Below are 22,505 nucleotides of genomic sequence, written 5' to 3' on the forward strand. Positions count from 1 at the left end.
TGGGGTGTGTTAGGAAGAGGGTTCTGGGGAAGTTCTAGAGGATGGGGTGCGTTAGGAAGAGGGTTCTAGAAAGGGGAAAAGATAAGGAAATGGAAGAGATGATCAAAATATGCTTGTATGAAATTTTCAAGTAATAAAATTATAAGAGAGAAGTCCCAGGGCTAGAGAGATGGGTCAGAGGTCAAGTACACTGGGTGCTCTTCCAGAAGACCCTGGAACAATCCCCAGCACCCACATGGCAGCACACAACTCTCTGTAACTCCAATTCCAGGGGATCTGAAACCCTCACACAGGCAAACATGCAGGCAAAACATCAACGCATATAAATTTAATATAAAAGTGAAGTCCTTTGAAACTGTGGTTTCCCCTCTGAAAGGTCAGCTTTCGCATAAGCATGTCCATGCTGTGTGCTGGCGTGCCCAGCTTTCCTAGAAGCATATGTGTGCGGGTGTTCACATGTGCTGCTAAGATGTCTGGTGTTACTTACATTTCTTTTCAATGAACTGATGAAGCAAGCAAGATTTGCCAGTTCCCGCATTTCCGATGACCAAGAATTTAAACAAGAAATCTGAAAGGCAAAGAAAGAATAAGAAATAACTTTAAAGGGCGCTGTGAACACATTCTTCTTAGACTGTGGTCATAACTCTAGTGAAGTGTTAGTTGCTGATACACTACAAGAGGTAACCGAGTCTTCTGTGGAAATGCACGGCTGCCTTATCTACACATTTCACGTCCGCGTGTTTCTGATAAGCTCAGAGCCTCTTCAAACTGTTCCTTCGACAACTTCTTCAGAAATGTGATGGTTGAAAATTTTAACTGTGACAATGAATAAAACTGGTCCCTGCTAGCCACTACAAACATGCATTCTTAGCTGCAAGCAAAATCAGCCTAGAGACAGAAGCCTGCTTCTTCCTTCTCTACACGTTTCCATGTGAGTTCCCAGACACGTGGCCGTGTGTCACTTCTCATCCCTTGGCTGTAGTTCCTGGAAAGCAGCTGAGGCCAAGTTCAGGCTGCATGTGTCTACTGCCTGACTCAGTGCAGACAGGGTCACTTAGCTTGGGATATTCCTTTTCTTTTTTTTAAAATAAGTATTCATTTATGTGTAGTGGTCTGCCTGAATGGCTATGCATTGTGTGTGTGCAGTACCTGTACAAGTCAGAAGAGGGCGTCCGATCCCTCTGGAACTGGAGTTACAGATGGTTGTGAGCTGCTATGTAAAGCTGGAAATCAAACCTGCGTCCTCTGCAAGAGCAGCCAGTGCTCTTAAGCTCCGAGGCAGTGGCTCTCAGCCTTCCTGATGCTGCAACCCTATAACACACCTCCTCCTGTTGTGGGGAATCCCAACCATAGAAGTACTTTCATTGCTACTTTATACCTATAATTTTGCTATTGTCATGAATAGTAATATAAATATCTGATATGTGACCCCGTGAAAGTGTCAAATGACCCCCAAAGGGGTAGAGACCCACAGGTTGAGAACCACTATTCTGAGATATCTCCAGCCCCTGGGGTATTCCTTTTACAGGACTGGAATAAGAGATTTCCAAGATGAAATTTGTTAAATTCATATGAAGTAGCTTCATAAAGTCAGGGCTGAAAACTTTCAGGGTAGCAGAAGCTGGCCTTGAACTCTTGACTCTCCTGCCTCTGCCTTCTACATATACCTTTACAAGTATGCCAACATCCCCAGCACTTCAACTGCTCCCGCTCTCCTTCCCCCCCTCTATCGATCCATCCCCCCACTCCTCTAAGGCAGGACCTCAAACTGTGTAGACCAGGCTGGCGTCAAACTCCCAACAATCTGCTTGCCTCTGCCTCTCAAGCGCTGAGATTAAAGACATGCTAGCTAGCTTGCTGTCTGTTTTTGATACTGAATCTTATTATGTAGTTCTAGCTAGCCTGGACCTTGCTCTGTAGAGTAGGTTGGCTCAACTCAGAGATCTGTCTGTCCACATGAGACCTGGGATTAAAGGCGCTTCCCTCCTTGGCCAGCATGCACATGGCAGTTTACAGCCATCCGTAACTCCAGTTCCAGGGGATCCAGCATCCTCATCTGGCCTCTGAGGCATCAGTCACTAATACTGATGATTCTATTTGTGTGAGCCCCTTACAGTAGATGGAAAGTTGAGTGAGGGTTGCCAGGGCCTGGCTGGGGTAGAAATGAGAACTTCATCTCATGGCATGAGCTTCAGTTTGGAAACACAAGACTTCTAGAGATATGTGGTAGTCACCACTGTATTAAAGAAATGTAACTGTGCTTTAACACCACTGAAATCTATATACAAAATTTCAGTCTTTACATTATACCTATGAAATATGTGATGTGTATGAACGCAGATATGCTTGTGCCATGACACACTTCTGGAGGTAAAAGGACCATCTAGGGTGCTGGTTCTTGCAGTTTGTTTTTTTGAGACAGGGTTTTTTATCTAACGCAGCATGTGCCAGACTAGCCGGCTTGGGAACTGGTGATTCTCCCTGCTATCTCCACCTCTCAGCTCCACGTAGGAACACCAGGATCCAGATGTGCTCTACGCTACTACACTCAGCTTTTACACAGGTTTGGAGGAATCACACTTGGGTTCTCCTGGAGGAAGGGGTGGAAGAGGAGAACGTGTGTATCCCCATCCACAGGAAAAACAAGGAAACCCAATCCTAACCATTCTCACCAAACAGCTTTTTCACCCCCAAGAAACTGAGAGTGAGGTGGTTACAATTTCCAGGCTAAGGAACCTGGAATGTCTCAACCTGGTTCAGTAAAGTCTCTTCTGTTAGAAAATAAAGTTATATAAGACGTAAAAAGAGCCGGGCGGTGGTGGCGCACGCCTTCAGTCCCAGGACTTAGGAGGCAGAGACAGGCGGATTTCTGAGTTCGAGGCCAGCCTGATCTACAGAGTGAGTTCCAGGACAGCCAGGGCTACACAGAGAAACCCTGTCTTGAAAAACCAAAAAAGATGTAAAAAGAACATTAAAAAAAAAAAAAAGTATCAAATGTTGGGTTTCTTGTTGCCTTGAGTTGGTCGGTGGGAGAAGGAACAGAAGCTGGCAACATGCAGGCCGGGGGAACAGAATCATTGTGACACTAAAGACTGCTCACAGGACACAATCCGGGCTCTGGACCTTGGACTCATGTAGCTGAGCATGGACTTTGGTTCAGATTTGCTGAACTATCCTCCATAAACTACCGACTGTACCACTGCCACTCCTGTCCAGAGGGTGACATATTAGTGCAACATGACCGAGAAAGGACAGGAAAGATATGTGAGCTCTATGCAAAAACACGGAAGCACAGAGACCCAAGAGATTATAAACAGAGAGCATTTTGTTTGAAATCACTTTGACCAAATATCCAAGAATGGTAGAGCGTTTAGGAAACCAGGAGCAACGATGCCTGGCTGGAACAGTGCAGGTGCAGCCTGGGGGGTGGGACGGGGTGGAGGTGGGTCTGGAATATAGTTTATGAATATTTATTACATAGCTGGAGTGTGTGTCTGAGTGTATGTGTGTGTGTATGAGAGAGAGAGAGAGAGAGAGAGAGAGAGAGAGGGAGGGAGGGAGGGAGGGAGGGAGGGAGGGAGAGAGAGAGAGAGAGCGAGAGAGCTAGCTCTGTTCTCTCCCAAATCATGGTGGTGGAACGAATTTCCATCCTTAGGGCATTTCCTTCCAGGATCCTCTTGAAAACCCCCATGGTTCTTACACTCACAGGTAATGGTTTCTTCAGGGAGGAATTAGCTCGAAGGCAGGGAAGAGCCTGCATCCCAAAATAGGAATGCTAAAATGGGACCTTACGCCATGTGCTTTTAACTTTCCATATGATAAATGTCAGATGGGATCATGGGAAAGCCACCAAGTGATCAGCAGCAGTGGGTAGACACAGCCCCCCCTTCCATGGAGGCATAACAGAGCAGAGAAAGTCATAGCAGCCAGAGGATGTGACCCTCAATGCCCTGCCTCCACCCCAGACCCTAGCAGACCCACAGCAGGGCCGTGAGCCAAGGCACAGAACAGAGTATGCAGTAGGAGACGAGTCGAAATGACGAAACAGTGTTGCACACTGCCTCGGCAGCCAGTGCCCGTGACCTCAGGCTTGGTTGGCCAATTTCGCCTCTGCCCGTGCAGCATTGCCAGCTCTGGCCACATTTTGCTTTAACTCCAGTCCTGTTCTCAGACTCTGATCATGGCCCCACTCTCTATCACGGGATCCTGCTATTTTTTCTGAGCTCATCATGGAACTGGCTGATAAGATAAAACTGATCTGAAACTGGATGTCAAACCCCCAAGATGAGAGTATGCCACAATGTATGTGTGTGTGTGTGTGTGTGTGTGTTTTCACCACCTGTAGTCTGCCAATGGTAAGGAGACACAAACATGGTGGCCCCCTTCCAGGACACCCACACTCACATGCTACCCCCCCCCCCCACACACACACAAGGGAGAGCTTTGAACATAAGTTCTATAATGCCTTCTTAGTTTTTCTCTCATGTTGCCACTCTGAGGCTGAGATTTCCGCAGGCCATACTGAGATGGAGGCCCTTGAACTGCACACCCACAGGGGTCCCTCTTCCTGGTCGAAGAGGCACTTGGCTTTGGATAGGTGGGATGGAAGATTTGGGGGTTCCTTGCTTTCATGCTTAGAGTTTGTGATGTGAAGACTGATGGAAGGGATGTCAGAGGATTCGGGGAGAATCTATTCTGAGATACTGAATGGCAGATCCGGCTGGAAAATCCTGTGAGCCAACAAGGTTGAGGCCACGGGAAGCATCTCTCACACGGGTTGACCATGAAAGGCCCCTGGTGAAGTCTGTCTGTACCCTTGAGGTGGGGCAGAATCCTGACCATGTCCCCCTACAAAGCTCGCCGTCCTAGAGCAGCAGATCTGGTAGAAGACTGGGCTGGGACGCTGTAAAGCACATGTCCTAGCGACAGAGAAGCAGAGATAGTAAACGCAGACACTGGAGCCGAGGGTGAAGGGCGGGGGATCTGAGAAGGGTGCAATCCATGGCTTGTTGAAGAGCCAGGAACTTTTACCTCAGGATGGATGCAGAAAGCGCCCAGGGTAAAGCCAGGGACCTGAGTACCTGAAGCAGCAGCAGAGAAGGTGACCAGAAGTGACCCTGCAGAGCTGAGGCTGAGGTACTGGCCGGTCCTCTGTACAGATGCATCAGGCACTAGGTCAGTCAGGAACTGAGGACAAAGCAAGATGGCCGGCAGATGACCCCGGTGACGGCTAGCCAAAATGTCTGTGGATGACAACGACCTAAAGAGCTGGCAGGGCGCAGCTTGAAGGGCATGTGTGTTTCAGAAACCGCAGTCTGGTGCCCTCCTGAGGGAAAGGCAGCCCAGAATGAGAGGTCAGCGCCAGTGCAGGACACGGTGAGCTAACGATAAGGGTGTCCGATTAGGACAGCCGCCCTTAATCAGGAACAAATTTTAAGTATATTAAGGAGTACACTGTTAAAGTTGATTACGTTAACAGAAGGATGAAGCCTGGCAAACTCTATAAAGAAACAAGGACAACTAATCTGTCAAGATGATTTTCAGAATATTTCATTTAAAGGAGAGACAGAGAGGAGAGAGAGAGGGAGAGAGCTAAACAGCTTTTTCTTTCTAGACTGGGTCTTACTATGCAGTCTGGGGTTCTGCCCTTGCCTCCCAAGTACTGGGGTCACTGGTGTGGGTGACCCCACCCAGTGTGAGCAGCTAACTTGATTGGTATCTGATTCAAAGGGCCCTCCTGATGTGGTTTGACAGACTGGAAGGGCAGGTAAGCATGCTAGACAGAGAACAGTCAGCTGGCTCTCAGCTCATCCTTTACGGGGAGCTGGCTCATGGGGTGTCAGCTTTGACATACTGAGATCAGGGACTTGAGGTCTCATTGTCTTTGAAAGGCTGACCTATTGTGATGAGTTCTGTGATCTGACCACCACAGGCTTGCACAGGAAGCACGGGTCCTCTACACTGTACAGATGGACAGTGACCCTGCTAGAGGTCTCCTAGATCTGAGACCTAGGGGTACCACTGTGCACACCCACATTTTAGCCTAGTTGGCCCTGGATCCACAGACAGATTTTGTTCCATATGGCTCATGATAAGTCAACAGAATCTGGTCCCATCAGTAGGGGTGATGAAGGCTAGCCTCTTGGTCATCTCCAGCTGCATGTGGGACCTAGGCCCTCCTCATAGTGGGTCTGCATTCTGGGCATCAGTACACTGGGCATGAAGTATATGGTTTCACTCCCATCTGTAGCTAAGACTAACCACGGACTAAGGCACAAACCTGCCTCTTGGGTTGGGAAAGTCCCCAGTGTAGCAGCGGGCTGGGGACCATCATTAGTGTCAGAAGAGTTTCCATCAAGCCTGGAAGCTGAGCCCTGGTAACAACTAGAAACAGTCTAAATGTGTAACTAAGGAGCAGGGACTGTGTTCCTGAGAACTGGACCAGACATTTGCAATGTTGTTATGACTGTAGCAAGCCTGCCTGACGTAAGCACCGGGTTTGATACTTAGTGTCCATAAACTGGGCGCCGGTAGTGCACACCTATAATCTCGAAATCAGAGGGTGGAGGCAGGAGCATCAGGAGTTGAAGGTCACCCCTGCCTATGTAGGGCCTTGGAGACTAAGGTGAGTGAGAGGCTACCAGGTAGTTGTTAGTCATGAGCTGGAACAAAAGAGAGTCATTCTGCAAACAGTAACAATGTAGCCAGCCATCTGAATGCACTGGGCTCTCCGCTGAGTGCTTCACAGGGGTTCTGAGTTGCGTCCTGTGCACAAAAGTGTCCTATAGCACCTGAGTCAGTACCCGAGGCCTTGCTTGACACCCGTTACTTCTTCGGCTGTCCCACCCCCATCTGACCCTCACATTCTCTCCAGGAGCACCCCTGAAGCTGGCAGCTGCAGAACCAGGACCTCCCACGCTCTGCTCAGAGGCTTGGCAGGGCCTTGGCTCCAGATCTGTGTCCCCGGCAGGGAGACTTGTTTTGCGTATTTTCAGGCTACATGAAGTACCCACGTGATCTTGTCGGTCCAGGAAACTCGATCTATACAGAACAGGTTTTATAAGAGTTCCGTTTCCACTACCACAATGGGACTGTCTGATTTCTGTCACAAACAAAATAATAAAACCAGGCCTCCACGGCAAGTGTCTATTTACTTTGGCTTTTTGTTTCATCTTCTCTGAGAGCAAAATCATTGTTTCTCAAACGGATTCACATCAAAGCCTGTTTTGGCTGGCTGTCCCTGGATTGCACAGAGAACTGAGACAGGTCATCTGGACCCTCTGTTCCCAGAGGCGGAGAGTTTACTTTCTAATATTGAAAGAAGGTTTTGCTTTGGCCATAAGCAAGAACAGAAGGACCCGTGGACTGTGCTCAGACTTGTGTCCCCTTCCTGAGCATCCAGCAGCCACTATGGCAGGCACGCGGAAGCCAGAGGGGCTGTTAAACGCACACTCTACATATACAGCCGGCTATGACAAAATGCTTTGCTTTTAAACCTCCACTTGCTTTTCTGCATGATTAAAAATTTATGTTTGAAAAGAAAATGATAAACATCTCTCTAAAATAGACCTTCCATTCATAATTTATTAGTACTTTATGAATAGTGTCCTTTTTTTCCATCTAATATCTCTGACTCCATAAGGCTGAAATGCCAAAGCATACCGCACCTGAGGAGACGGAGCCAGGTATGGTGGCTCATTCTTTTTTTTTTTTTGGTTTTTCGAGACAGGGTTTCTCTGTGTAGCCCTGGCTGTGCTGGAACTCACTCTGTAGACAAGGCTGGCCTCGAACTCAGAAATCCGCCTGCCTCTGCCTCCCAAGTGCTGGGATTAAAGGCGTGCGCCACCACAGCCCGGCAATGGTGGCTCATTCTTGTAATCTGTTTCAGGAGGTGGAGGCAGAAGGATCAGGTCTAACCTGGGCTACAAAGCAAATTTGAGGCCTGCCTAGGCTACATGAAACCCTGTCTTTTTCTTTTTTAAATTGTGTGCACGTGCATATGTGTGTGTGTTTGTGTGTGTGTGTGTTTATTGGTGGCGTGGTTTATGCACATGAATGCAGGTGCCTGCAGAGGCCAGATCTGTTGGGTCCCCCTGGAGTTGGACTTACAGGGAGTTTTGAGCTACCTGATATGGGTTCTGGGAATTGAACTTAGATTCTCTGGAAGACAGCAAGTATTCTTAACCACTGAGCCATTTCTCCAGTATGAAACCCTGTCTTAAAACAACAAAACAACAACAAAAAAACAAACAAAAACAAAACCAGACAGAGGAAGCAGAAACAGCCACAAGACTCAGCCACTGAGTGCTGTGACATGCCGGTGGAGGCGGGACTTGTTTTGGTGCAGCAGTCCGTGCCAAATTCTGTCATCACACACCAGTTTGTATTGACTGAGTCTTTCACAACATAGACCACCTTTGGAACTCCTGCTGTTGAAACAAGGTCTCCCTCTGAAGCCCTAGCTGGCCTGGAGTCTCTATGTAGATCAGGCTGGATCTGCTTGCTTCTGCCCTGAGAGTTCTAGGATTAAAGGCTGTGCCAATACACCCGGCTCCTTAGACAAGCTTCAGAAAACAAAAACAACAACAACAACAAAACTCAAAACAAAACAAACAAAAACTGTAAGTATACAGTGCTTCCTTTCCTTGTGTTCTGTGGTATAATGTGGTTCCTTTCCTTTTTATCTCTTCTAAAAACAGGGTTTCATGTAGCCCAGGTTACCCCCCTAGCTCTACTTCAGAAGTGTTGGGGTTGTTGGCATGGCCCATGACACTCAGTTCTACCCTGTAATATGTGTCTTGTGTCATTTTATACTTTACTGCACAGTTGCAGTCACCAAGTGAGTAGCAAATGTCACATATCCATCAAACGCAAAGAAAACAGTCCATCAGTGAAACGGAAGAACAGCAACGCTAGGGTGGGTGCTGGCTTCACCCCATCTCACGATCCCCTGTAACTCCAGTTCCAGGGGATATGGTGCAGTCTTCTGAGCTCTGCAGGCATCAGGAACACATGGAATATTCACATATATCCAGAAAAATAAATCTTAAAAAAAAAAAAAACAAGCAAAATTGTCTCATCTCAGAAATTCCATCACAGCAACGGGGGGTTAAGGCGTAGGCCAGGACTCAGGCTCGCAGAGGCTTCCAACAAACCACTTTAACTGGGCAATGCTCTCCTAGAATTACTGACAATGATCAAAACATACCAGCTCAGTTTGACCACACCTCCTAGAACACTTCAGAGAAGAAATTCCAGAAACAAAATAAGCCTTTTTTTTTTTTCTCATTTCGAAGAAATGTTCAGGGTTGGAGAGATGGCTCAATAGTTAAGCAGACTTCCTGCCCTTTCAGAGAACCGGAGTTCAAACCAGCACCCAGCTTACCACTGCCTGTGACTCCAGATCCAGGAGATCAGATGACTTCTTTTGGACTTGTGGGCACCCATACAGGTGGCATATTCACACACGCATACATACATGCACACACACATGTATGCACACACGCATACATGCACGTGCACACACACACACACCCTGCAAAGCGTGACCTTCAGCTTCTGATTCTTCTGTTTCTCCTAAATGCTGGGATTCTGGATGTTCCTCCCACCTCAGCCCCAGCCCTGCTCCTTGAAATGCTCAACAGTTTTCAGTGAATGTGAAAAAGAAAAATACAACTTTGACCATCAAAAAAAAATGTACTGAATCACCCAGCATGGTGAAACACTCCTTTAATCCCAGCACTCTGGACGTACAGACAGGTGGGATCTATGTGTGTTCAAGGCCACCCTGGTCTACAGAATGAGTTCAAGGACAGCCGGGGCTACACAAGAGAAACCCTGTTTTGAAAAAGCCAAAAACCAAACACACACAAAAAAAATAAATAAAAATAAAATTACTGAATTGAATAAATGTTCTTTTTTTTCTGTTGTCTGCTTGAACTGTTTAAATGTGTTGTCAGTTGTGACTTAAGGCAATTAGGTGATTCTTCTAACAGAAAATTAATTTTACCTTATTAATGAAGGGCTTTTGAAAAAAACATTTTTTTTTAAATTTGGGATATCTTTGTCAATCCAAATTGCCTTATTAAGCCTACATGTCTTCAGGAATCATCTTAAGATGTCTATGTCCTGTGAGTTACCTTCTAGAGGTTTGCATCTCAAAGTGCCCTAAGTCAGCTGGCTTACCGAGGCAGATCTTTGCTGTCTGAGGGTACCAGAGGCCTAGTGAGGTGTGGCAGGGGTAGAGCTCCTGCAGGCCCAGGGAAGGATGCTTCCTGCCTATCCCTCTTCCTGATGGTTGCCAGCTGTGCTGGGGTACCCTGGCTGGGGACTGGATCTCTCCAACCTGAGGCTCACTGCCACAACCCACTGTCCTTGGGTGTGTTTATGCCCATGCCTCCCTGGTCTCAGTAGGGTACAGTGCCTGAGTTTGAGACATACTATCCCAGCACGACTCTACCTTCAATAGATATCAGCAAAGATTTTATTCCAAGGAAGGACACGCACACAGGTCCAGAGTTAGGATTTAAGTGTGACTTTGAGGACGCAATTCAAACTTCACACACACAAGTACGGATGAGTAGTTGGCAGAAAACACTCTGATGATCTCAGTGTTGCAAGTCAGACACCAGAGTGCTGTGTGTTCTTTTCTAGGTGAAATACTCCATGCTGTGTATATGATGAAAGAAACAGCCATGGGGCCAGCAACATGAGTGGACTTCTTCTGTTTCAGGAGCCGTTCACACAGTATGTGTAAATCATAGTGCGTAGACACCTGTCTGTCTCAAATTCTTCCTCGATGCCAGTCTTTTCTAGCACTTGAAGTTTTAAAAAAGCTCCCTGGCGTTTTCCCCCCACATACACTGCTTAGTGATTTCTGTGACCAGCCATCCGGTGTCCGGAACTACTTAAGGATAGTTTTCAAGCTCTTGGGTCTCAGGCTGCTGACATTGGGGTTAGCATTGGGGTGGGCCAGCTAAGTGCTCACTGAACACAGGGTGCTGAATCTCGAACAATAACTAGGAGAACCTCCCTCCCTTCAGATCAGGGGGGCTCAGGTTGAGGGTTCAGTGTCACGTTGTTTGCTGGGACCAAAAGGCCAGAGGGAGGAGGACTTGCTTCGCTTAGTTTCACAGGGGTCAGCCCAGGGACTGGGAAGATGGAAATAGAGACCAGGAAGCAGAGCAAAGGGCGAACAAGAAGAGACAGGTTGTCAATAATAGCATCAGATCATAACTCTATCAAGGGATTAGTACCGACCTCCTCCCCCCATCTCTAGAAACCCACCACAGGGACACCGAGGTCTGCTTTACTAATATCCTAGGTGTCTTAGTCTAACCAAGTAGACCAGGGCAATCACTGCACATTTCCATCAGAAGCCTGCCTGTTTAACCTTCCAATTTGCATTCTGGTATTACGTGGCCTACAGCAATGATCATGGAGTTAGGGGCTTCGGGTCGGGTCAAGGATGTGCTGGACTCATTCAGCGAGTGTGAGGTGTAGCAGCCGGTGTAAAGCCGTTAGCATTAACAGGAGCCAGAAGTACTACCTCCTAATTTTCAACTTCCACCAAGCTGTGCAGAGCCTCTCTTTCACAGAAGAAAGAAAACCAGCCCCAACACAAGGAACTTAAAGGTTAGGCAAACATTCCTCTGCCAGCCGAAAGGTAAACTCCGGAAGGAGAGGACCTGGTTGTTTTAATTTGGGGAACAATACTTTGTAAACACAGCCAATGATAAGGGAATGTGACAGCCTTTGTCTTGGCTTTGGGTGACTTTTCTTTGGCGGCAGCCTTAGAGACCGATTGTGCCTCTTTCTAAAGATAAACTTCCACTTATTAATATATAATGCATTATATATTATATATTAGTATATTATATACACTTATGTTTCCTCCATTGAAAGCAAATATTAGATTCAGACTTAGTTAAAAAGTAAAAACCCTGGAAATGGGGACGCATGTCTGTAAACCTAGGACTCAGGTGGCAGAGGCAGGAGTATTGTATATGTGTGAGGCCAACCTGGGCTACACGGTGAATGCTAAGCCATCCAGAACTATAGAGAAAGAACCCGTCTCAAAACAAACAAACAAAAAAAAACTAAAGGCATATTTGGAAAAATACCTTGAAATAGGGAAAAGATAAACACACACAGGGCTGGAGAGATGGCTCAGCGGTTAAGAGCACTGACTGCTCTTCCCAAGGACCTGGGTTCAATTTCAGGCACCCACATGGCAGCTCACAACTGTCTGTGACTCCAAGATCACCCTCACACAAGCATACATGCAGACAAAACACCAATGCACATAAAATAAAGATACACACATTTTATTTTGTGTGTGGCCCTGGTGTCTTGCACATGGCAGAGAAACCTCTCTGCCACTGAGTTTTACCTCCAGCCTCTGAAATAATACTGTCACAGCTTCACATCAGACTTTAATCTCTGGTGAGCAAACCCTAATTAACTGTATCTGAGGGGAAGCAGGGGTGTGTGCAGTGATGTCTGCCTTATACTTACCATTTCCTGAGAGAACCAAAGAACAACACTGCCTCCCATGCTGTCCTGCTCTGGCCTCACTTGGCCATGACCCCAGGAGGCTTTCTTTGAGGACTCTACTCCTCCCAGGAACTTCTTACCCGAATCAAAGAAAAGGATGACAATCAGCTACAGAGTGTATTTTGCTATAGGCATTTCTTACTGTGGCTCTCCGCAGAACCGCACCACACAGAGGCACACATAGGCCACCTGTGGCCCCAACAAAGTCAGTCACTCCCTGAATAGTGCCTTAAGCTTACAGGGACAGGCATTATGCCTCATTGCCACAGGAAGAGTCGATGCTGGTGGCGGGAGACAGTGGACCAGGCTGCTGTGTGCCTTATGACACCCTTTCCAGGGTCCCACCCTCTCAAAGTCCAAACCTCCAAAGTTCTTCAACTGTGCTCTCATCCTTCTTAAGGTAAGGTGCCCAAACCATACTTCCAGACCTAAACCGCAGGTCTGCCTGTCCACGTGCCCCCCTCTGACCCATCGAGGTCATTTCTCACACAGCCCTGCTGGATCCTTCAGAACTGCTGCCTGGTTTTTAATTGTTCATCCATTAAGGTCACAGTGGAATCAAAAATCTACTCCTCGCTGGACGGCAAACTCTTGGGGAAGTTTCCATGGCACTCTTACAATGAGTAGAGTCTTCCTGGCTGGACCCTGGCCCCACCCTGTGGCAGGAAGGAAGCAGGGGACACTTATTGGGATAACCTAACAGATCACCGTGCTTTTCCGTTGGGAGTCCCTCCCAGCACACACCAAATCAAAGTTTCAAGTCTCAGTTAGGGACTGGCAGGCATGGGCCAACCATGCATGGTAGTGGTTGTTTATTCTTACTTCGACTGGGGGATGGGCAGCACCCAGCACGTGCACTGAGAATGGCTGGGTGCTGCAGGAGAAAAAAGATGAAACAAACAAACAAACAAAAAACCACGGCTCCATATCCAAGAGCCCTGGCCATAAGATGACCATATATTTGTATTTATAAATATAATGCAACCATATGCTGGAGGGAGGGAGGGAGGGAAAGATACACGAGGCCGGGGTCTCCAGAAAAGAGGTGCATTCATCCACTTAAAACTCATTATAATCTCAATGCAAAGAAAGGAATTCCAACCCTTGGGAGGCCCACAGCCAAGCCCCCAGAGACACTGAATGCAGGCGTGGCCCTGAGCCTTCATCCCTGCGGTTGGTGCTGCAGTGAGGAGGGGGAGAATCGACGACAAATGGGCTCCTCCAACCCTGAGCGATTTAAATAATCCGAGGAGGAAAATGTCGGGTGAAACCAGGGTCAAAGCAGGAGGGAACTTGGTAGAGAAGACAACAGCAGCTCTGCACAGCTGGAGGCACCTGCTGGCCGGAGACTCCAGCCCAGGGCCTGACACCCCTAGATCCTCAAGATTCCAGCCCAGCCTGAAACACCCCGACATTCTCAAGTTCTAGCTCGACCTTGACATCCCAAGAATCTCAGGATCCCAGCCGCTGACACTTCAGGATTCTCAGTATCTCCACCTGGCCCCAACACCCAGATTCTCAGGATCCCAACCCTGAACAACCCCAAGATTCTCAGTATCTCCACCTGGCCCCAGACACCGCGAGGACTGCAGGATATCTCGATCGTCTAGACACCGGCTCTGGAGACCCTGACCCCAGCCCCCAACACTCCGGGACCCCAAGGCCTGCCCCTCTACACACGTACGCAAACCCGCGCGTCTTACCGTAAGTCTCGGACATGGCAGTCTGCGCCATTCTGCCGCCACAGCCCCGCAGGGTCCGTCCTCCAGTCTCCGCAGAGGGAGAGGAACCGAGCGTGGAGAGCCGGGTACGGGCCCACGGCGAGCCGGCCACCGGCTGCGGCCCAGCGGGACTCGGCTCCGCGCCTGCGCACCGCCGCCCGGAGGAGCCTGGCGGAGGGGGGATGGGGAGGGGCGGGGTCGCAGGAGGAAGGAGGAGCGGGGCTGGGGAGGGGAGGAGGGAGGGCCAGAGAACTGGTTAGCGGCTCCTACTCGGAGGAGGAGGCGAAGGCGAGGGAGGATGAAGGAGGGGACCAGGAAGGAGGGAGGGCGGGGCTCGGGAGGGGGCGCCTGCGCCCGGTAGGTCCTCCCAGATGGCTTAGCAGTACAGACTTAATCTTCCTTAAGTGTGACCTACCCAGGCTAGGGTGGGCAGGAGGCCGCTCCCTAGATCGAGGGCTTGTGACAGAAAGAGGGTTCACTAGCAGGAAGCCAAGCTCAAGCCCAGGCAGTGTGTTTGGTGACCAGAACTCTCCTGCTCACCACTTTAGTGGACAATGCAGTGTTGCTTGGCCCTGACTGCAGGCTAATTTCGAAGGTGTGTTCGGTTTATGAAACAACACAGGTCAGAACCTACTCCTTCCTCCAAGGAAAAGGGTCGGGACATTTATTGAAAGGCAAATTGGGATCGGGAAATTGGTTCACCTGAGCAAACCAGGGCCTAAGATCCTGCCTTCTTCTCAGCAGCAGAGACCTGGCCTGTGGAAAGGCTACTGAGTTACCTTTTACCCTCGGCCGTCTGTCTCTACCACGGGTCGACAACCCTTCTGCCTCGTGTGCTGCCTGCCCCAATATTTCATTCTGTGTTTTGTGACAGAAAATTAAGTGGATGTGGGGAGGGAAACGACCTTCTCCCCCCTTCCCCCCATCCTGGAATCTTGTTGAAGTCTCTTGCTCGCACAGCATGCAAAGTTTGCTGTTGAGATCGCCTGGCATGGCGTCCCTTGCCTATAATCCCAGCATTCTGGAGACATAGACAAGATTGTTTCAAGTTGAAGGCCTACCTAGGCTACACAGCAAGGAGGAAAAACAAAGATAATAGAGACTCAACTCAAAAAAAAAAAAGTAAATAAATTTAAAAATAACAAGAGTGACTGCCTGCATAATTCATTTAATATAGAGATATTTCATATAAGAATGTTAAAGTAGCCCAGCAGTGGTGGCACATGCCTTTGATCCCAGCACTTGGGAGGCAGAGGCAGGTGGATCTCTGTGAGTTTGAGGCTAGCCTGGTCTCCAGAGTGAGTTCCAGGACAGCTACACAGAGAAACCCTGTCTTGAAAACACAAAAGAAAGAAAGAAAGAAAGAAAGAAAGAAAGAAAGAAAGAAAGAAAGAAAGAAAGAAAGAAAGAAAGAAAAGAGAAAAGAATAGCAAGGAACTTCGCTCAGAAGGCCTGAGAGTGCTCAACCTTTGAGCTCAGTTTCATTTCTTTCCCAGCTGCAAATCTGTAATATTCTGAGCTGCTCACAAACAAGCTTACATTCAAAACACATGTCTTATTTGGCCATGGTGGCACAGGCCTTTAACTCTGGATCTCAGAAGGCAGGGCGAAGCAGAGCTGAGTAGGCCAGTCTGGGCCACATACTGAGTTCTAGGTAAGCCAAGGCTGCATTGTGAGACTTTGCTTCATAAACAAACAAACAAACAAAAAAGAAAGAGAGAGAGAGAGAAAGAAAGAAAGAAAAGATATGTCTTAGTCTTTTGTGACTTAATATGGTAAAGAATCTTTTGACCCTTGTGACCTGTGTTTTTATATTGGCCTCTTATCCTGTCCAGTGTACCTCAGAAACAACTCTATGATCTCATTTTTATAAAGAAAAAAGGGAGCCGTAAAAACCGCCAAGCATGGAGGCATGTTTATAATTCCATCCCTCAAGAAATGGAGGAAGGAGTGTTGTGAGTAGAAGCAGCCAGACTTAGCTATACAGTAAGTTCGAGGCCAGCTTGACCCACGTGAGACCCTGTGCTGGCTGCTATTTTTGTCAACTTGACACAAGCTGGTATCTGAGAAAAAAAATCACCACAATTGAGAAAAATTGTCCTATAGGCAAGTTGCTGGGGCATTTTCTTAATTAGTGACAATTAGTGACCCATCTCGCGCTCGCGCGCGCGCGCGCGCGCACACACACACACACACACACACACACAGGACAGGCAGTGAATAAAGGTACTTGCTGCCCACGTGATAGAAAGTTTATTCTCTGACCCCAACACACACTCAGGCACACACACAAATACACACACAAACACACACACATACACAATAAATGGTAAGCACCTGTGATGCACGTTTATACTCAATAAATAAATGAAAAAAATTAACAAAATAAAACCCAAATGACGCATATGCTATTGTTAAGACACTGGAAGCTGCCTCTCTCTCTCTCTCTTTTTTTTATTTTTAAGGGAACAGGATGTTATGAAACTCAGGCTGGTCTCCAGCTTGCTCCAAAGCTGAAGCTGACCTTGAACTTCTGACTTTCCTGCTTCTGCCTGAATGCTGAGGTCAGAGCTCTGCACCACCGTGCCAGGTGTATGCAGCTCTGTGGACTGAATTTAGGTTTCTGTATGCTCACTTTACCAGCTGAGCCCCATCTGCAGCCAGGATTTTCTCTTTTGAGAACACTCCCTCACACAATTGTGGTGGTTTGGTTAAGTATGGCCCTCATAGACTCATGTGTTTGAATGCTCGGTCCATAGGGAATGGCACTATTAAGAGGTATGGCCTTGTTGGAGTGGGTGTGGTCTTGTTGGAGGAAGTGTGTCGCTGTGGGGGTGGGCTTTGAGGTCTCCTAGGCTCCTGTACAGTGTAGCCCAATGTCTCTCCTTGTGGATCAAGATGTGGAACTCTCAGCTCCTCCAGCACCACATCTGCCTGCGTACCACCACGCTTCTTGCCATAATGATAATTGACGAGACCTCTGAAACTGTAAGTCATCCCCAACTAAATGTTGTCTTTTATAAATGATCATGGTGTCTCTTCACAGCAATAGAAACCCTAACTAAGACACTGTGTTCCTTTTTTTTTTTTTAACTTTCTCCAGTGATTAAATCTTTATTAAAATGGAGGAGAGATGGAGAGATGGCTTAGCTACCAAGAACACTAGCTACTCTTCCAGAGGATGCAATTCAATTCCCAGCATCCACATAACAGCGAACAACCTTTTGTAACTCCAGTCCCAGGAGAACCCAATGTCCTCTTCTGGCATCCATGACGCAATATGTACACGGTTCACAGGCACCTATGCAGTCACATACCTACACATGTAAGAGAAAATTAAACACGCCTTTAAAAAAGTCATTCTTTTACAATTTTATGTGTATATGTGTGGGCCTGAATACATATGTGTGCATCACACGCATGCCAGTGACCTTGAAGGCCAGAAGAAGGCATCAGATCCCCTGGAACTGGAGTTACAGAAGGCTGTGAGCCACCTGATGTGGGCGCTGGGAACCAAACCCTGGTCCTCTGCAAAAGCATCAAGTGCTCTTAACCACTGAGTCATCTCTCCAGGCCTCCATATTCTTAATAAACTCCAACTTTGCTTCATACCTGACTTGTTCTGAAATTATTTTCTACCATGCAGTCAAGAATCCTGGTTTCATCTGGGTGTGGTGGCTCATGCCTTTATCCCAGCACTGAAGAGGCAGAGGCTCTCTGTGAGTTCAAGGCCGACATGGTCTATATAGTGAGTGCCAGGGTAGCCAGGGCAGCCAGGGCTGGGTGATAGACCCTGTGTTAAAAAACAAACAAAATAAAACGTGCATTATCTGATGAGAGAGTTCTCTGAAAAGATCTCAGGCTGCTGCTGCATAGAGCTGCCTTGTTTCCAACTGTTGTTGATCCTTGTAGCCAATGAGTATGGGACCTCTGGGCTGAAATACTCCAAGAGCCCTAATTCCGTAAAACTATTTTGTATCTAGTTCCGTCTGGGCTCAGGTGCATCCTTCCTTGCTTTCTTTTTGTTTCTATTGGTTTTATTTTTGATACAAGGTCTCACTTTGTAGCTAAGGCTGGCCCCAAACTTACTATACAGTCTAGATCCGCCTTGAACTGGCATCAACCTTGTATCTTGGTCTTCTAGTGCTGGGATTAAGGCATGCACCCCTCCTTGCTTGGCCTTCTGCTGCTCTACTGGTTCCAGCTGCTTCCAATGAAAGCATTCAGAAGAACCATGGTTGCCACACCAGGAAGAGGCCCGGAGGAAGTCACTGGCATGGTGTTCATCTGTGTGTTGAGAGAAACTGGACGCAGATGTCTCAGAAACCTACTCAGGGTGGCAGGAAAAAGTGGGGGGGGGGGAGAGGGGGGATGCTTTTGGCTGGCCAGAAGGTTGTGAGTTATCTCAATTGTTTCCACTCAGTTACAGGTTGGAAGTCTGTGCTACACTTCCTCCCCTTCACTGCTGCACCTGATGAATCTTAAAAAAAAAAAAAATGCTTTCCTCTAGAGCTATATTTTTGTGTTTTGTGAGAAATGTGACGGGGGAAAGGATCCAGTTTAGTGGCAAAAGGAAGACAAAACCCAGAGAGATCCTTCTGTGACTAACAGTAAAATTTTCGGGAAAACTAGAACAGGAATCACAGATGAATTTTGACAGAGCCAGAACTCTTTGCGGTGTGAAAGGTCTCTGTATCTCAGCAGCCTCGGTCCAGGAGGAAGTGAGCCTCCACTGGTGTTCCCAGAGGCTGCTCAGACTCTGAAACGTTGCTAACTGTGCACAGAGATTTTACCAACACATTAACTTATATTTCTCTTTATCTGTCTCCTTTCTCTTCTGCAGAGGTTTGTGACAGTCTAAAAGTAGGTGCAGGGGGACCTATCTAAAGGGAGAGGAAGGAGAAAGGATTCTCCCCATCAGAATCCCACTCCTTCCCAGGTTGGTGGCTTCCCACCCAGCCAGTACTTTGTTTCTGCTTCTAGACTCTGCTAGGCAGTGTGACAGGGCCTCATATTTAAAGACAATCGTTTGAGGCATAGGACTTGGTGACATGGGTCCTTGGGGCCAGACTTAGTGAAGGCCCTCCATAGCCTGTGGCCCTCCATAGCCTTCGGCCCTCCATAGCTGGAGTTGGAGAATATGAGGCAATAGTAGCCAACAGTTGGCGCCTAGGAGCATCTGGTGTTATCTCAGGGAGGAGCCAGGCTTTGCAACTACATGTGGAAGCTTGAAATATGAATTTAGGGGCTGGAGAGACGGCTCAACGGTTAAAAACACTGACTGTTCTTCTAGAAGTTCTGAGTTCAATTCCCAGCAACCACATGGTGGCTCACAACCATCTGTAATGGGATCTGATGCCCTCTTCTGGTGTGTCTGAAGACAGTTAGCTACAGTGTACTCATATACATAAAAAATAAATAAATAAATCTTAAAAAAAGAAAAATGTGAATTTAGTTAAAACCCAGGCCAGTGGGACTGATCCCTGAGTGAATGAATGAATGAATGAGTGAGTGAATGTTATCAAGTAGGAAGATATCTTGGAGGACAGCCTTCCAACACCAAAACAAAAACAGCCCCAAAACCTCTGTGGCAAACCTGCTCTCAGGATCTGTTTGGCCTGAATGGGGTGGATGAGCTGCAAGGTCAGAACCAGCCCAAAGCCTAAGGCCGTGGAGTCCAGGGCCTGTTCTGTCCTGGCACTTCTTGGATGGGTGATGTGGTTCACTGTAGCCTCTGTAGCCTCAGGTTGAGTGGGTGCATCTGAACACACTCCCAAATCACTGGGAGCAGGAAATGAAACATCATGTATCACCCCAGGGTAGATGTTCCCAGGAACCAATGGGCTAGAGAAATCCCTTGACTATAACTAACTCTCAAGAGGACAGATAAGTGAGCTATTGCCAGGCAGTGCTGGCACACACCTTTAATTCCAGCACTTGGGAGGCAGGTGGATTTCTGAGTTCAAGGCCAGCCAGGTCTACAGAGTGAGTTCCAGGACAGCAGGCCTACACAGAGAAACCCTGTCTTGAAAAAACCAAGAAGAAGTGACAGCGCCAGCGCTGCCTGCGGTACCGAGCTCGGGCGTAGGCCTGGGGGATTAAAGAAATACTCAGACTCTGGTCATTCGTTGTGGGAGAATGCCAATGCCTTTACTGAGCAGGTTCAATATATATACAGCAAGCCAGGGAAGGAAAAATACAAACTCAGGAAAAAACAGGAACTCAACTGGGGGGCAATAGGATGTCAAGAGTAAATTCCCTTCCTGGGGCACCATGCCTTAGTCAGGATGTTTTGATCCTAGAGGAACTGCAGAATGTTACTTAGTAGACAGCAGCATACGAAAAGGTTCAGCCAGGGCATAGCAGCCCTTTGGGGTCCTACAGGTCCCCCGTTTTTATTTTATAGACGAATAGCGTCTGTCTTAGGTCACCTTCCGTCAATACCAATTACCCGTCATAGGGAATCCCTGCCAGCCTCAGGGCCCCTGTCTTAGGTAGGTAAGGACTGCAAAGGAGTTGTCCGTCATTGACTAACTATTCTCAGTAAATGCTGAACCAAACATGGGCAGAAGGGTTCTCTCGTGCCAGCAACACGAGCACCTGTTTAGTAACTGCCTGGGACTGGATCTGCTGTCTGTGAAGGCGGCAATATCAATCCTGCTGTGGCTGCCCCAAAGGCTAGGACTCCAAAAGACAAGGACCTCTAGCCCATCCTTTAAGGAGCCTTCTGGCCAGTTTGAGTCCTGTTAGAAACCACTCTCCATAAAGAGGCTGCACACAAGTAGTAACATTAATATTAACATAAAGAAATTGTTGGTTTATTAGAATTAGCAGCAGTTTTTCCAGTAGTCTTGGTGGGAGCTATGACCAGTCAAATCAAGCTGCTTATCCCCATTGACATCTGAATTGCGTGGTTCATCACAATGCTCCAGTAGATCTCTACTTGGGTGAGGCTGTGTGGTGACAGGACGAGGCTGTGTGGTGACAGGGCGCACACAACGCTCAGGAATCCAAACAGGACTTTCAGCATCTTTGGGAAAAACACAAACAGAACCTCTCACCCTGACTAATACAGGGTCAGGGCCTTTCCATTTCTCTAAGCCCAGTGCCTTCTGGGCTCATTTCTAATGTCTGTCTCTTGCAGACAATACATCGTTAACCACTAATAAAAATTTTAAAATATACAAAATAAAGGATAATCTTGCATGAGATGAATTAACCTCCCCCCTTTTTGTTTTTTTCAAGATAATTTTTCAAAGTTAAATGTGCTCTTTCCACTATAGCCTGGCCTTTAACGGCTGAGCCATCTCTCCAGCCCTGAGTTACTAGTTAAACCAAATTTCTATTATCAAAGTTGAATTTTTAACCATACCCAATAAACACTTTTTTAACATAAAACAATAAAACCAAAATAGGCAATTAACAGATTGATGTACCAAGGACAGACAATAGACAGGAAAAGCAGAACTAGAGGTTTCTCCAGTAGGAGCCAGAGAGAAAGCAGAATGTATCCCAGGAGGGCTCTGAATTGCAGTATAAGGATGAAAACATGATAAGCAGCATTTTCGCTGCATTGTTATTGATTAAACTCATGATACACTCATTATTCCAGTTATAGAGTGTCCACTCTGACACATGGAAGTGAGGGCTAGAAACACATTTGGCTGACTGTTGGAAAAGAGGCTCTATAATCTTCACAAATTCTGATGGTTCAATTACATCTAAAATTTCTTCTAATTCATTTAAGAACATTATTTCTTTTGGACTGTGAGTCTTTGGCCAGTATCTGAGAAGTGTCATTATCACTGGTTCAGTGAGGGTGCTGTTCTTCTCTAAAAACTGCATGACACAGTATGTCAGCTTGAGATGGTAGACACTCAGGGACCTCACTTTGTATAAGGGCAGCAATACCTTCAACAGGAAAATCTTGTGCCCTTCCTTTAATGGTAAGGCAAATCCATTAATTATACTTCCCAGGATCTCTAGTAATTCTGCTATGTCACTGTGGTGCTCTGTCTCATAGATAAACCTATAAGATATATTACTGATCTGTTTCCTGATGTAAGCGAGCAGGCCTAAGAACTTCACATAGATTCTGTGCTGGGTCGTTTTGAGAAAATCTCTCTCCCAAGGATCCTCACTGTCAAAGAGTTCTAGAAGCTGCAATAGAAACTTTTGATCAATATATTTCTTTGCTATATTGGGCTGGAAATCTGGAGACTCTAAAAA

General features: G+C 47.2%; 1 protein-coding gene across 2 annotated transcripts in view; it reads right to left on the reverse strand.

The window, feature by feature from the left end:
• Rab4a (RAB4A, member RAS oncogene family) overlaps nt 1-14,423 on the reverse strand; it is a 25,264-nt gene extending 10,841 nt beyond the window's left edge. The window contains exons 1-2 of one of the 2 annotated variants that reach the window (XM_028767756.1): nt 14,259-14,423; nt 488-568 (exon numbers count right to left, since the gene is read on the reverse strand). In XM_028767756.1, coding sequence (XP_028623589.1) covers nt 488-568; nt 14,259-14,289 — 112 coding nt within the window. In that variant the 5' untranslated portion in view covers nt 14,290-14,423. The remainder of the gene's footprint in view (nt 1-487; nt 569-14,258) is intronic. The other variant, XM_028767757.1, reaches the window with a different exon arrangement.
• Nucleotides 14,424-22,505: the final 8,082 nt, after the last annotated feature.

Source organism: Grammomys surdaster, unplaced genomic scaffold (assembly GCF_004785775.1).
Source record: "Grammomys surdaster isolate TR1022 unplaced genomic scaffold, NIH_TR_1.0 181, whole genome shotgun sequence".
Classification (NCBI taxonomy): Eukaryota; Metazoa; Chordata; class Mammalia; order Rodentia; family Muridae; genus Grammomys; species Grammomys surdaster.